General features: G+C 39.7%; 1 protein-coding gene and 1 pseudogene across 1 annotated transcript; both read left to right on the top strand.

The window, feature by feature from the left end:
* The first annotated feature begins 1,366 nt into the window (after positions 1–1,366).
* Positions 1,367–2,229, top strand: LOC148078078 (high choriolytic enzyme 1-like). The gene has a single exon (XM_087794639.1). It carries the CDS (start codon positions 1,441–1,443, stop codon positions 2,227–2,229), a length of 789 nt encoding a protein of 262 aa, XP_087650765.1. The 5' UTR covers positions 1,367–1,440.
* An 8,860-nt stretch (positions 2,230–11,089) lies between these two features.
* Positions 11,090–12,636, top strand: LOC148078077 (uncharacterized; annotated as a pseudogene).
* The last annotated feature ends 913 nt before the right edge of the window (positions 12,637–13,549 follow it).

Genomic DNA, 13,549 nt, shown 5'->3' with positions numbered 1-13,549 from the left:
GTCAAAGGATTTAGAAAATTATTTTGTGGCAACATATCAGTATTTCTGTTTATAAATTATATTTAATTTTTTTTACCATGTCATGTCCGGGGATGGTTCGTATTCGTGTCCATGTCAACTCTATTCACCTGCACCGAGGCATATCCGCCCCCTACTGGCGGGACAGTGTTATCGCAGCTGATGCTTCTGTTTACAAATGTGTGCGGATCGTGAACCGTGGCAGGACTCTTGCAAAAGTGCGAAAAAATAAGAATCGGGTTACACATTCGTAAATTGAATTACGCAATTTGTGGATCACTGTATAGATACACGTATATTTTCAAATACTTCATTTACAAAGCTTTAGCAGCAGTAAAAGCCCCATACTATGTGATATGTGCATGATCTTTCTTTCCTAAATCATCCTTCCTGGTCCGGGATTCCCCTTTCCTATGCTCTCTGCTGACAGTTGAAGGAAACCAGATTTAAGACCTTGCTGGGCACTGAAAGATGGATAATGCCTCTATAGTGGTTGCTAGTGATGGTTTTTCTGATTTGTTTAGAGGTCAGTCGGTCGCACCATCAGTTTAGAAATATGTGATGTTGTATTAGAAAATTTGTCCCAAACATAGAAAAGTAGTACAGAGACGGCCAGCTAGTGGGCTATGAAAATAATGACACTGCTTCATGAAGCTTCATCAGTCCATCACTAGTGGTTGCACTTCATTAGGGCACCTTTCTTTAGCATTTTAACTTCATGATCTCCCACCATTCGGATGGTTTGTCTTTTCATTCTCCTATATTTCCCCAAAGAAGCTGTTAGAATTTTTGTAGATGTGTTTGTATAAGCTTTAAAGACTTCAGTTGGAATGTATTAGGCCCTGCGGTGCTGTTTGTTTAAAAGGGTCCTTTTTCTATTTTATTTCACTTTCTGTTGATCTGTCACACCTGATGTTTAGTGGTATCGTGGTCTGTGGAATGTGTGACCTCTCTGCTGGTGTTTGTGTGTTTCAAGGCCAACTAATGTGAAGAGTTTTTTGCAAACAGACACAAACGTAATATAAGTACAAGTACATAAGTAATTTATATTTATAGAGTGCTCTACCCATCTCTTGAACTGCCCCTCAGGGGTTCAATGAAGTTGATCATCCTTGTCCGCGAATGGATTGTTACTCTGTCTAATTTTCAACAACAAGACTGAGCCGAGATACTCTGTGAAATGTGATCAATTAAGAATAAGATGTTTGTTTGATGATCAAGTTTCAACAGGAGATGAACAGTCACAACAATCCATGTTGAATCAGCAGGTCTGTTGTCTAACCTACACTAGTTTGTCCAGGCTTTACAGTGAGGACCACAACCCATCATCTCTCTCCAGACACACCTGTAGAAGGGATTATAAAGGCCCAGAGAGAAGAGAGAGGACATCAAGCTTCCAGGAGTCTCCACAGACACCAGAAGATGATGAAGATGTCTCTCTCTGTCAGCCTGCTGCTGCTCCTACTCCCCCTCTGTCAGGCTGATCTTCTCCAGCAGGAAGAAGCTGAAGATGAGGATCTTGGTGTGGACATCAGTACCAGGATTCTCACCACCAACAACGGCACTGAAGACCTGCTGCTGGAAGGAGACATGTTGGCTCCCATAACCAGAAACGCCATGACCTGCTGGTACCAGAGGTGTCTGTGGAAGAAGGACTCGGCAGGTCTGGTGACGATCCCCTTCACAGCGAGCGCTGAGTTCAGCAGCTGGGACAGGAAGAAGATGGAGAGGGCCATGATGGCCTTCCACAGCAGCACCTGCCTCCGCTTCGCCCCCCGTCAGAGAGAGTTCGACTACATCAGCATCGAGAACAAAGGCGGCTGCTTCTCGTCTCTGGGCAGAGTTGGAGGAAGACAGGTTCTGTCTCTCAACAAGCAGGGCTGCCTCTATCACGGCATCATTCAGCACGAGATCAAGCACGCTCTGGGCTTCCATCACGAGCAGACCCGCAGTGACCGCGACCAGTACGTCAGGATCAACTGGGAGAACATCAACACACAGATGGCCTACAACTTCTACAAGAAGCAAACCAACAACCTCAACACTCCCTACGACTACAGCTCCATCATGCACTACGGAAAAACCGCCTTCTCCATCCGGTTCACCAAAGACTCCATCACCCCCATCCCTAACCCCAACGTCCACATCGGTCAGAGGCAGGGAATGTCCTACTGGGACGTCAGGAGGATCAACATGCTTTATGATTGTTGATCAACATTAACATTCAGAAGACATCAAGTCTGAGAAACCAGGATTGAAGTTTCTTTAGTTTTCTGAAGAAGATCAAAAGTGATGTCATCAAATGTTTACTTTTGAATGAATGAATGAATAAAATCATTTAATTAATATGATTGAACAATGTTGCCTTTTTTGTATCTTTTCTCTGTCTCATGCTATAGCTTATCACTGTTTTAATTTTGTTTTGTTTTGTTGCAAGGTTACTTTAGTAACTGTTTCTTTTTAAATGATCTAAATATGTCTTGACATGACAGCTACAGCTCCTTGCAATCCTTAATATCATGACTTTATCCAACACATGAAATAACTTAACCAATAGAACAACGTCTACTTTGCTCTGTTGCCAACAAATATTGTTCATTCAGGATTGTTTCAAGGTTCCTCAAGATGATTACTACCTCAGCGCAGCAATGAAACCACCATGTTGCTATTCAAGATCTCATTGGAGACCAACAAAAAATCAACAATGAGACTCAAATATGGGCCAATATCTGTATTTCTTCTACAGTGCATAACAAAATATGAAACACATTTTGGAAAAGTTGGAAAAGTTTTTAAAAGTGGAATTATGATGATAGATAAAGTGCTACAAAATGTAAGGCCTTCATTATTATTCTTTAATGGTGCAGATTAATTCTAGGAGAAAACAAATCTTCCTCTTCTAATGACAGCTACAGCTCGTTACAATCCTTATTATCATGACTTTATCCAACACATGACACAACTTAACCAATAGAACAACGTCTACCTTACTCTGTTGCCAACAAATATTGTTCATTCAGGTGTAGTGATTATAGCCCTTATAAAAAAAGTTTACTTTCAGAACATTTTAGTTCTGGTCGATTAACTTTAAAATTGCCTCTAGGTAAGAATTACCTGAAGTTGGAGCACCAGCTTTGATTTATAGTACAAAGGAAACTATTACATTTATGTGGATACTAATTAATTAATTGATAAAACAGCCAAAACAGGAGTCCGTTCCGGTCGCTCCAACACGCCGTCATCATCATCATATGCAGTCGGTCTGATTGTTCTTCATCTTCCATAGTCGGTGTGACTGTTCTCCTTTGTCATCTAGTCCTCTTCTTCCATGTCCTGATTCCAGGCGTGCAGAGGAAAAACCGATCCCAGAAATCTTCTTTCGATCTTCTCCGAGTCCATCTTCTTCAACCTACACACAAATAACCTTCATTCAGAAATAGCTCTGAACATGATTTTTTTTATTAATGTAATAAAATTGGGTAATTTTCCCCATGTACTTATCCGCGTGTTTCTTCGGATGGTGGAATGTGGTTGATGATACTTCTCTTTTGAATGCGTCTACCCATCCAGGTCAGAAAATCCTGCGTTCCCTTGACTTGATTCTTTATATCCTCCACTGATTTTGACCCTGGTTGGAGAGAGTAAAACACAAGTCCCCTGCCCCTCTGCCTGTTATCTGGCAGTATGAGCCGACCACAATACATCTTCTTTTACCCCATTTGTTTTGTTGTTCAATTTTTTTTGTATTTGTATTATTTCCATATTGCATCTATTAACATTTTTTATTTTTTTTATTTCTACTTTTAATATATATATATATATATATATATATATATATTATTTCTTCTTTAGTTTATTTTAAATCTAGTTTAGTTTAGCAGTTTTAGTTTTAATCAAAATGAGTTAATTATTTCTGTTAGTGTAGTTTAAGATTTAGGTTCATTCTTAGTTTTTGTTTGCTTCTCTTTTCATTTTTCTTTTCTTTTTCGCTTTGATTTACCCGGGGCTTCCCCCATTAGGACCTAAAACCAGGAATCCCCAAATTAGGAACATCACTTTCATCAATACTGTTCACTGTTCATTCATTGCTCATTCCATTCATACATCAACCTCCCCTAGAGGGCACAAAACAATTTCTTATGTTATTTGTCCTTTGGGTTACTGTTGTCTTATCATATCATAGATCACCTTGATCCAACTCCCCCTGTTTAACTACATCGTCTCCGCTGTTGTTTTTCTTGTGGAACCCTGTGAGAGTCTTAAGATGTTATTTTACCAGGTTTTCTTTTTATGGTGGTGTGACTGTTCTGCACTGGTGTTGGTGCCACCCCCTGCTGTGTTCCATTCCAGGTATCTCCACCTGAATGCAAATTCTAACCCTGATACTCCATGACCTTTGTTAGGTAAGTCTTTAGGCTTTATTTGTCTCCTTCAACTATATTCTGCAAAGGAGGACTAGACACATATGCGTTAAATACAAGCAAAACATACAACTTTTATTTCAGCAGGATTCAAACTGGGGTGTTATGTTGTCTGACCTCACCTGTGCTGAACCTTGGAAATCATTTTTTTTAACATTAAATTAAAACCTACATCTATTTTATATGAAATATTTTAGTGTTCTTTTTCAAATTAATGTCACCACTATTTATTTATGTTGCTAAGACTTCTCTGTCAGAACCATGCCTTCTAAATGAGATTGTCAAGCATTGCACAGTAAGGATGCAAGAGTAACCATTTTCACTCTCATTGATAAATTCAACTTCTGTAATTAACCAATTCCTGAAAAAAAAAAAAAATATATATATCATTGTAATGCAATGTTGTACCTCTTTTTCAAAGTCAACTAGAATCCTCTTTGCATCACCGTCTTGCCCTGAAAAAACATCTTTCCACATTACTTATCCACAGACATTTCTTAACTGACCGTTTCAGCAATCTGATTCACACATGCACTTCTACAATCTGATTCACACCTCCACTACTACTCAAAATTCTTCTCCTTACCTACAACTTACAACTCATGGACACAGGAGTCACTTTTTCTCCATGAGCTTGACATCATCTCCCCCGCTGCACCATGGCTCATGTGGAATTGTTTACAACCTGTGGAATGTCAGCAGGGGGTCCGTGTTTTTTGTTTCATACTATCCTCACAACACAACTCGCTCCAGCCTCTGTGCATCTGATTTAAAACATCTCCTGTCCTGTAATTACACAACTTAACACATTCAGTTAGTAATAGTCATACAATTGAATTCTTTTGTCTTGCTGCTATCTCAAATGATCTGTTAAGTGTTTTTTCTGCTGTCTAACAGATCTCTTGTTATAATTTCCTGCCTGTGTGTTATTATTGCTACATTATCGATTATCTCTTTTAAATTTATCATTTTTGTTTTAGCTATTTTATTACCCTCTTGATCCATCATCAGCTGCTCTCCAGTAACATTGAACACTGGTGCCTGGGTGCTCACTTTCTCTTTTATTAACATGTTTTGCAATTCAGCAGACAGTTGTGCATAAGGTTTAAAATAATTTTTGTTTGACAGTTGTGGATTTACATTTTGGTTTCCACCTTCTAGGTAAGATGGTTGTGAATCTTTTTTTTCCAGTTACGTTATTTTCATCAACAACTTCCTTTTTAGCAGCTTTCACTGGTGCCATCACTTCAGTATTCAACTTTATCATTTTTACCATTTCGATAATCACAGAAAATCTCTCTATCTCTATCAGTTTTTCTTTTTTCTGACAAAGCCAGTCTGTATTTTTCACTAAACAACATGATTGTTTTTCTCCTCCTGATGACTTCAAGTTCTAGATTAATGTTTTTTACAGTTTCTCCAAGAATATCTTCTTCAGGCATCAGCATGCCCCAATCAGGCAGATTTCCAACCTTTCTCTGCATTTTAGCCCATTTATACTAGTTTTTTACAACATTTTTCCGATCCAACAGAGCAATTTTTTCCACATATGAACTTACAGAGCGAAACAAAACAGCACCACATGATCCTATTCCACGAGACTGCCATTTTACCCGTAGTTCAAATAAATCCATTTCTTATTTTTTTTTTATTTTATTTTTTCCTTATTTATTTTTATTTTATTTATTTTTACACCAACTGTTAGTCTCCCTCTCTATAAGAGAACTGTCACGCTTGAATACCTATATTATAATCCCAAAATGTATTAAAAACGTATGATATGAATATCAAAAGCAAAAGGCCTTTTTAAACCAATAGAGGTTTCTAGGATAATTGACCAGAAAACTTCTTTTCCCTATAACTTGATTAAAAATAATTAACCAAGAAAGCAGTTTTTTACCCTTTTAAAAAAAACTCATAGAACTTACAAGAAAAAACTCTTTTTTAAACCAATAGAAACTGAAGAATTGCAAAAACATGCATTAGCATTAACGTCGCATTAATCAAGAAAGCCTGTTTTTTTTTTAATCCCACTATATGTACTCACTATGCAACCAACGTAAACATAAAAAACGACAAGAGTATTACAACTTGTTTCAATAAACTTGCAGCACCAACCTCGCAAGAAATGCTTTTTTTCCTCCCCCAAAAATATTATAACACGCTTGAATACTTATTTTTTAATGACCAAAAATCTTTATAAAAAACTTGTAATATGAAATTCACAAGCAAAAAATACCTTTTTTAACCAATAGAAGTCTACGGTAGTTGACCATAAAACTACCTTTTCATATAACTTCATAAAGACCAAGTAAGCCGTTTTTACTCTTTATTTTTAAAATAAACTCGCAGCATAAAACTTACAAGAAAAAAACTATCATTTTTAGCCAATAGAAATTCAAGAAAGCTTATCTATAAATGTCTTTATTTAAAACTTGAAAAACATACATTAGCGTTAACGTTGCATTAATCTAGAAAGTTTGTTTTGTTTTTTATCATAATATAAGTACTGATAAGGCAGCGTAGCCTATAAAAAACTTGATTATTTAACCAAGAAAAGCGCTCTTGAAGAAAACATTCGATTCGTACTCTCTGGGTTCAAGCGGTCTCTAGAGGGGTGAAATAAATGCCTTTATAACGTGCCAATGGAGCTTAGTTTGCCACTCGAAAGAATCCCAAGCCAATTTATTCAATCTATGGTTACTATATATACCAAGAGTCGTAACGGAAAACCACACCACAACAACAACAAGCTATCTTTTTGTTTGCCTTACAACCCATTCAACTCACACGGCTTCAGACATGGATTAACTTTGCCAGACGAAACTAAAATTTGCAGCTTCAAGTCAAACAAAATACAAGCTTTACGATCGATCGGGAGCGCTTTCTCCTGGCGACTTTACAGGTCAATAGCCCCGGGAGAAAAGGTATTGAACTGTAGAAACATCGCTATATTTAAGGCAAATATCCAGGCCGGGAGGTCCTCCCACTATCGGCAAGTGGTTCTGTCATGTTGCCTGTGTCACCGACCACCTGCTGAGAAAACATCCTAACTTGCCCTCAAGATTCAAATGTTCTCGGATGGGGTCCTCTGTCTTTCAGCCCCCCCCTCCTGGATGTGTCCTGTTTCGTTCTTTGATCCACGTCCCAAGGTGTGAAAAGGCAGAAAAACAGACGTTTTAAATAACCGGTGTCATGTCTCTTATTCTGTTCCAAGATTGTCTTGAGACAGTGAATCAGTTTGAGTGGAATGTTGATTGTGAATGTGTATTCAAACGTTTAAGCTCTTAGATGAAGCAAGTCATTTATACTTTATATTTTGATTATCTTTTAGCATTAATCTAAGTATGGCGTATACGTATAGTGTATAATCATTTTTAATCTAACATTGACATTATAAATAAATTATGAAACACTAGTTTGAATTAATCTCATTGACTGAAGTCACTACTTGTTTGTCGTGATTATTTGTTCTTTAGTGAGTAAGAGCCTTTTAGATCGACTGTTAATCACACCAAAATAGACACTGATGTAACGTTTAATCAATTTAATTAAAAGAAATAGATGATGAATGACAAAAATTAGTATATTATGGCAAGTTTTGTAACTGAGAATAAAAACCAAAAAGGTAAAGAATAATACATGAAATCTTAATGGACTACCCGCATATGAAAATGACCCAGACACAAATCAATTTGTTTGAGATATTGACAGAAGATGGTGAATGGAGGTTTAGACAGCAGCTGGAGACCAGATGAAGATGGCAAGCGAGTAGATGCCAACTAAGATGGAGGTGAAGATGATGATTAAAGGAGGTGACGATGCTGATGGCGTTGAAGCAGTCAGGGAAAAGGTGATCGGAGTTCTTGCGACGAGGGGCCAAGCAATGGAATTCGGTCCACCTAACAGTTCTGGTGAATCACAACAGTGTAGGTAGGCTTCCTGGGTTGGAGACTATAGAATATAGATGAAATATACAATGTAAGAACCAATAAAGAATAAACTGAACAATCCACAGAGTACAATCTAACCTGGTAAAAAATCTAACCTGAATTTAATGCATGGAAAGTACCAGGCCATGATGTAGGTGTGAAGTGAGAATTAAAAGTGTGAAATGCTGATGAGTGAAAGAACAGGAAGAATCTGTGCTGTGAAGAGGAACAGAACCCGTCAGTCTCCAACCGCAGAACTGGTCTGGTAACTGTCCATGTCTGGGTCAAAGGTTCATACAACACCCTAATCTGCCCAGCAACCTGACGTGTACCAACCCACATGAGGTCTGGGTCCATGGAGCCAATCCGAAGCGTCCTCGCCCAAGCTCGACTGTATAAGAAAAAACTCTTTGAAAAATCTCCATCTCAATAAAAAAAAATGGAATAAACACAAGTTCTTTTAACAGTTTGCCTTCGTCTTTGAGGTCAAAACAACGAACGCGCGGCAGTAACAGCGGGAAACTGTACTTCCAATAAATGGTGATGCTTGGATGCTTGGATGTTCGATTGTAACAGAACAGAAGGAGTAGGATTGGGACAACTGCGATTGAAGGTCTTCACAGTGCGCACTGGACTAATGTGAGCAGAAGCCTGTTCAAACGAAATTGACTAAATACTTTTATGGAGACCAGAAGTTAATGTTGTTTTGCTCCGTAACGCAATACCACTGTGGTTGAATTAGAATTGGTTGTTGGAGAAATTTTTCAAGACGTAGTGAAGTATTGGTAATTTTATTTAATTTTTGAACATTTGGAATAGTGATGGTACTGAGACCTGCTATTGAAGTCCTTGGAAGGAAATATTCAAGACGCAGTGAAGTATTGGTTAATTTATTGTTGAAGATTTGGAATACTGATGGTACTAAGACCTACTATTGAAGTCCTAGGAAGGGAATATTCAAGTTGTCTCACCGTGGACTGGCTTGTGATCGGATGCAATTGCATATTGTGATAAAGTTCAATATTTTCTGTAATGTACTGATAAACATTAGACTTTCATATATTTTAGATTCATTACACACAACTGAAGTAGTTCAAGCCTTTTATTGTTTTAATATTGATGATTTTGGCAAAAAAGTAAAAATTAAAACCAAAAAAAAAAAAATTAGCATATTTCATCCGACCAATAAAAGAAAAGTGTCTTTAATACAAAAAAGTTAAACTTCAAATAATTATGTTCAGTTATGCACTCAATACTTACAGAAATGACTGCTTCAATGCGGCGTAGCATGGAGGCAATCACCCTGTGGCACTGCTGAGGTGTTATGGAGGCCCAGGATGCTTCGATAGCGGCCTTAAGCTCATCCACAGTGTTGGGTCTGGTGTCTCTCAACTTCCTCTTCACAATATCCCACAGATTCTCTATGGGGTTCAGGTCAGGAGAGTTGGCAGGCCAATTGAGCACAGTAATACCATGGTCAGTAAACCACATTTACTAGTGGTTTTGGCACTGTGAGCAGGTGCCAGGCCTTGTTGAAAAATGAAATCTTCATCTCCATAAAGCTTTTCAGCAGATGGAAGCATGAAGTGCTCCAAAATCTCCTGATAGCTAGCTGCATTGACCCTGCCTTTGATAAAACACAGTGGACCAACACCAGCAGCTGTCATAGCACCCCAGGCATTTTGGCATTTCCTTCTCCCCAGTCTTCCTCCAGACTCTGGCACCTTGATTTCCGAATGACATGCAAAATTTTCTTTCATCAGAAAAAAGTACTTTGGACCACTGAGCAACAGTCCACTGCTGCTTCTCTGTAGCCCAGGTCAGGCGCTTCTGCCGCTGTTTCTGGTTCAAAAGTGGCTTGACCTGGGGAATGCGGCACCTGTAGCCCATTTCCTGCACACGCCTGTGCACGGTGGCTCTGGATGTTTCTACTCAAGACTCAGTCCACTGCTTCCGCAGGTCCCCCAAGGTCTGGAATCGGCCCTTCTCCACAATCCTCCTCGGGGTCCGGTCACCTCTTCTGGTTGTGCAGCGTTTTCTGCCACACTTTTTCCTTCCCACAGACTTCCCACTGAGGTGCCTTGATACAGCGCTCTGGGAACAGCCTATTCGCTCAGAAATTTCTTTCTGTGTCTTACCCTCTTGCTTGAGGGTGTCAACGATGGCCTTCTGGACAGCAGTCAGGTCGGCAGTGATGGCACCCATGATTGCAGTTTTGAGTAATGAACCAGGCTGGGAGTTTTTAAAAGCCTCAGGAATCTTTTGCAGGTGTTTAGAGTTAATTAGTTGATTCAGATGATTAGGTTAATAGCTCGTTTAGAGTACCTTTTCATGATATGCTAATTTTTTGAGATAGGAATTTGGGGTTTTCTTGAGCTGTATGCCAAAATCATCAGTATTAAAACAACAAAAGACCTGAAATATTTCAGTTGGTGTGCAATGAATCCAAAATATATGAAAGTTCAATTATTATCATTACATTATGGAAAATGATAAACTTTATCACAATATGCTAATTTTTTTAGAAGGACCTGTATACAGTATGTGGGGGATTTTTAGGGCCCTCAAAAACAGTTATGGTGTAATATTTAGTTGAAATCTGAATACGTGAAATTAATGATTTTTATTTTTTTATGTTGACCTCAAGCTCAAGGAATTGATAAAAAGAACAGTGAAAAGGAGAAGATAAAATTAAGGAAGTTGTGGAAAGTGTTGACAATGGAGGAGAGTTTTGTGAGACCTAACAGGAAGTGCACATTGATTCATGTGGCAAGTGATCTGCAAGAGGGAGAAAGAGAAGTAGTGCAGAAAGTGTTTAAAGGAAGCGTTACATGAAGAAAATTGGTTAAAATCAAGAAATGAGTAAAAGAGATTAAAAAATGTGACTGAGAAAAAAGAATGTTGCATCAGATGTGTGTCAGTGCCAGCTCACTAGTTGCAAAAGTTGAAAAAACACTGTCTGAAAAAAAAAACGATCGATAAAAAAACAGAGAAAGTAACAGTACATTTTTTATTCAAGCCCCGGTCTACCACAGGAGCGGTTAATTTGGACTCAGTGGCAGACAATAAATTAAGCGAAAGTTAAACTTATAGAAGATATTGTTCGAGCAAACCGCGCTCAAGCGGAAGTATGCGACCACCTGACATCATATCAGATCATAAACTGTGAAAATGAGGATGCGCGCTTCTCAGTCCCTCCACCGCGACCGCAGGTCAAACTCAGCTGCAGCATGAGCTGACACAAAGCTCGCGGAGGCAGCCAATCAAGTAAGAGCCCAGGTTAACAACTCAGATATCAGAATTTTTCCTCCACCATTATTAGGAAGTCATGGGTCTGACCCTGTTTGACCCAACCTCAGATTCCTACGAAGTTGATTGAAGTTCAATCCAACCAAGGGTAAGAACCAGACACAGACTTGACAGACATGATGAGATTGATGACAGAGCAGAGCGGGCCAGAAACATGACATCAGGAGAAGCACGACAGAGGCGGAAGCATGTAGTACCAGGTCCTCAAACTAGAGCATGCACAGGAAAAACTATATGGGGTATTAAAGATGTTGAACTTATAGCTCGTAAACAACCAGCTTTATCAGCAGGAGGAAGAAGAGTGGATCCGGGCACTCAAGCGTGATGGTTTGACCCTAGCAGTGGGGGGTGTGGTAAGAATAACTTGTGCATGTTGTCCATCAAATTATTAATCTGATGAAATTTTAACTCGTACAAGAATGGTAACATGCAAGCTAAATTTAATGTTTGCACCTTTTGCTCCGGCTCTTTTCACAGTTATAAGAGACATGTTTTGGTCAGCGTCAACTGCAGTACCGAGCCTCACCGAGTTCAAAGTTACCATGGACCTCAGCTCTCAGTACGAAGACTGCGAAGCAGCCTTGACCAACAAAACGGGTTCACATCCATCGAAGACAGTAGCTACCAGAGTAGTATACCGTTCAGCTTATCTTAGAACTTTGCCTGAAGTAGTACAAAATGAATTATCTTAAAATCCTGATGTGACGGAAAATGATGATGGTTATTTCAAAAGACATGTTACTCATCATTTGAATCTCTTTACAGCAAAGCACGCTGATTCCAAGAAAGCGGAAGAAGAGATGAGGGAGCAGTTGGTCAAGCTTCAGCTGGCCCAAGCTCGGAAAGAGGCGAATAAAGATAAACAAGGCAAAGAGAAGGCGTATAAAGGGGAAAAGCAGATGTGGAGATCCACTGCCCACACCCTCCACAGTATCTACCAAAAGGGGGAGCCATGAGAGGCAGTGCCAGACCCGGACTCAGAGGGGGAGGTCCCCCTAGAGGCCGAGGCGGTCAAGGACCAGCACCATGGCAAGCAAGTATTCCACCACCACAGCACACCCAGGGCCAAACCGCTGAAAACAACTGTTGCTGGAATGAACTTTGAACAATCATACGTTTTATCCCACAGCCGCTCACCAGTCCACCTGATGGGGAGGGACATGTTAATCAAGTGCGGAGCCTAAATTCTTTGAAGTCCGGACAGACTGATTGTCAGGCTAGCTGATGGGACACAGATGAACTGCAGTGCTAGTCACCACATGTCCACGGGTTGTTACTACACACAGAAACCTGTAGAAGAGACGGCAGACATCTACTGGGCGAAAATCAACACAGAAGCCCAGGGGGATGGAGGGGTCTACTCAACCTACCAACAGTGGAAACCTTGGATAGATTCATGTGCCTCTTACCGTCCTCCGATCGACGCCCTGCATCTCACTCTGCTCTATGACCGCGAACAAGATTTAGTTTATCAAGATGCATTTGAATCGATAAAAGGGGAACAGTGGCAAAGTACCTGCATTTATGTAGGGAAGAAGGGAGTAGCTGCACTTACTAATTCGTCATCTTCACAGGACGAGTGGAACATGATGTCAGAGACATCTGTTCCACACATCTCTCTTGCCCTAGCGCACGGGCATGAGGCGAGAGAGTTGGGGCCCATGGTGAAGGAATGTCGGGAAGCAACAGACTGGCAACCAGGTCAAATTCCAAATGTTTTGTTTTCTCCGTCACTAAAAGCTATTTGTATACAGGTCAAGATAATCGACACCACCACACTCGTAACGTTAACTTGTTTCCATGAGCAGGAACTCTCTGATCATGAGGGTGCGGAACGTATGCTTGAGAAGTTCCCTGCATCTTTGTGGT

This window comes from Callionymus lyra, chromosome 6, assembly GCF_982586985.1.
Source record: "Callionymus lyra chromosome 6, fCalLyr1.hap1.1, whole genome shotgun sequence".
Taxonomy (NCBI): domain Eukaryota; kingdom Metazoa; phylum Chordata; class Actinopteri; order Syngnathiformes; family Callionymidae; genus Callionymus; species Callionymus lyra.
Note: the sequence above shows the minus strand (reverse complement) of the source record. Positions and strands in the feature narration are given on the sequence as shown.

What these genes read in the sequence shown, in the direction of transcription:
- LOC148078078 (XM_087794639.1), top strand. Translation starts at nt 1,441, where the DNA reads ATGATGAAGATGTCTCTCTCTGTCAGCCTGCTGCTGCTCCTACTCCCC.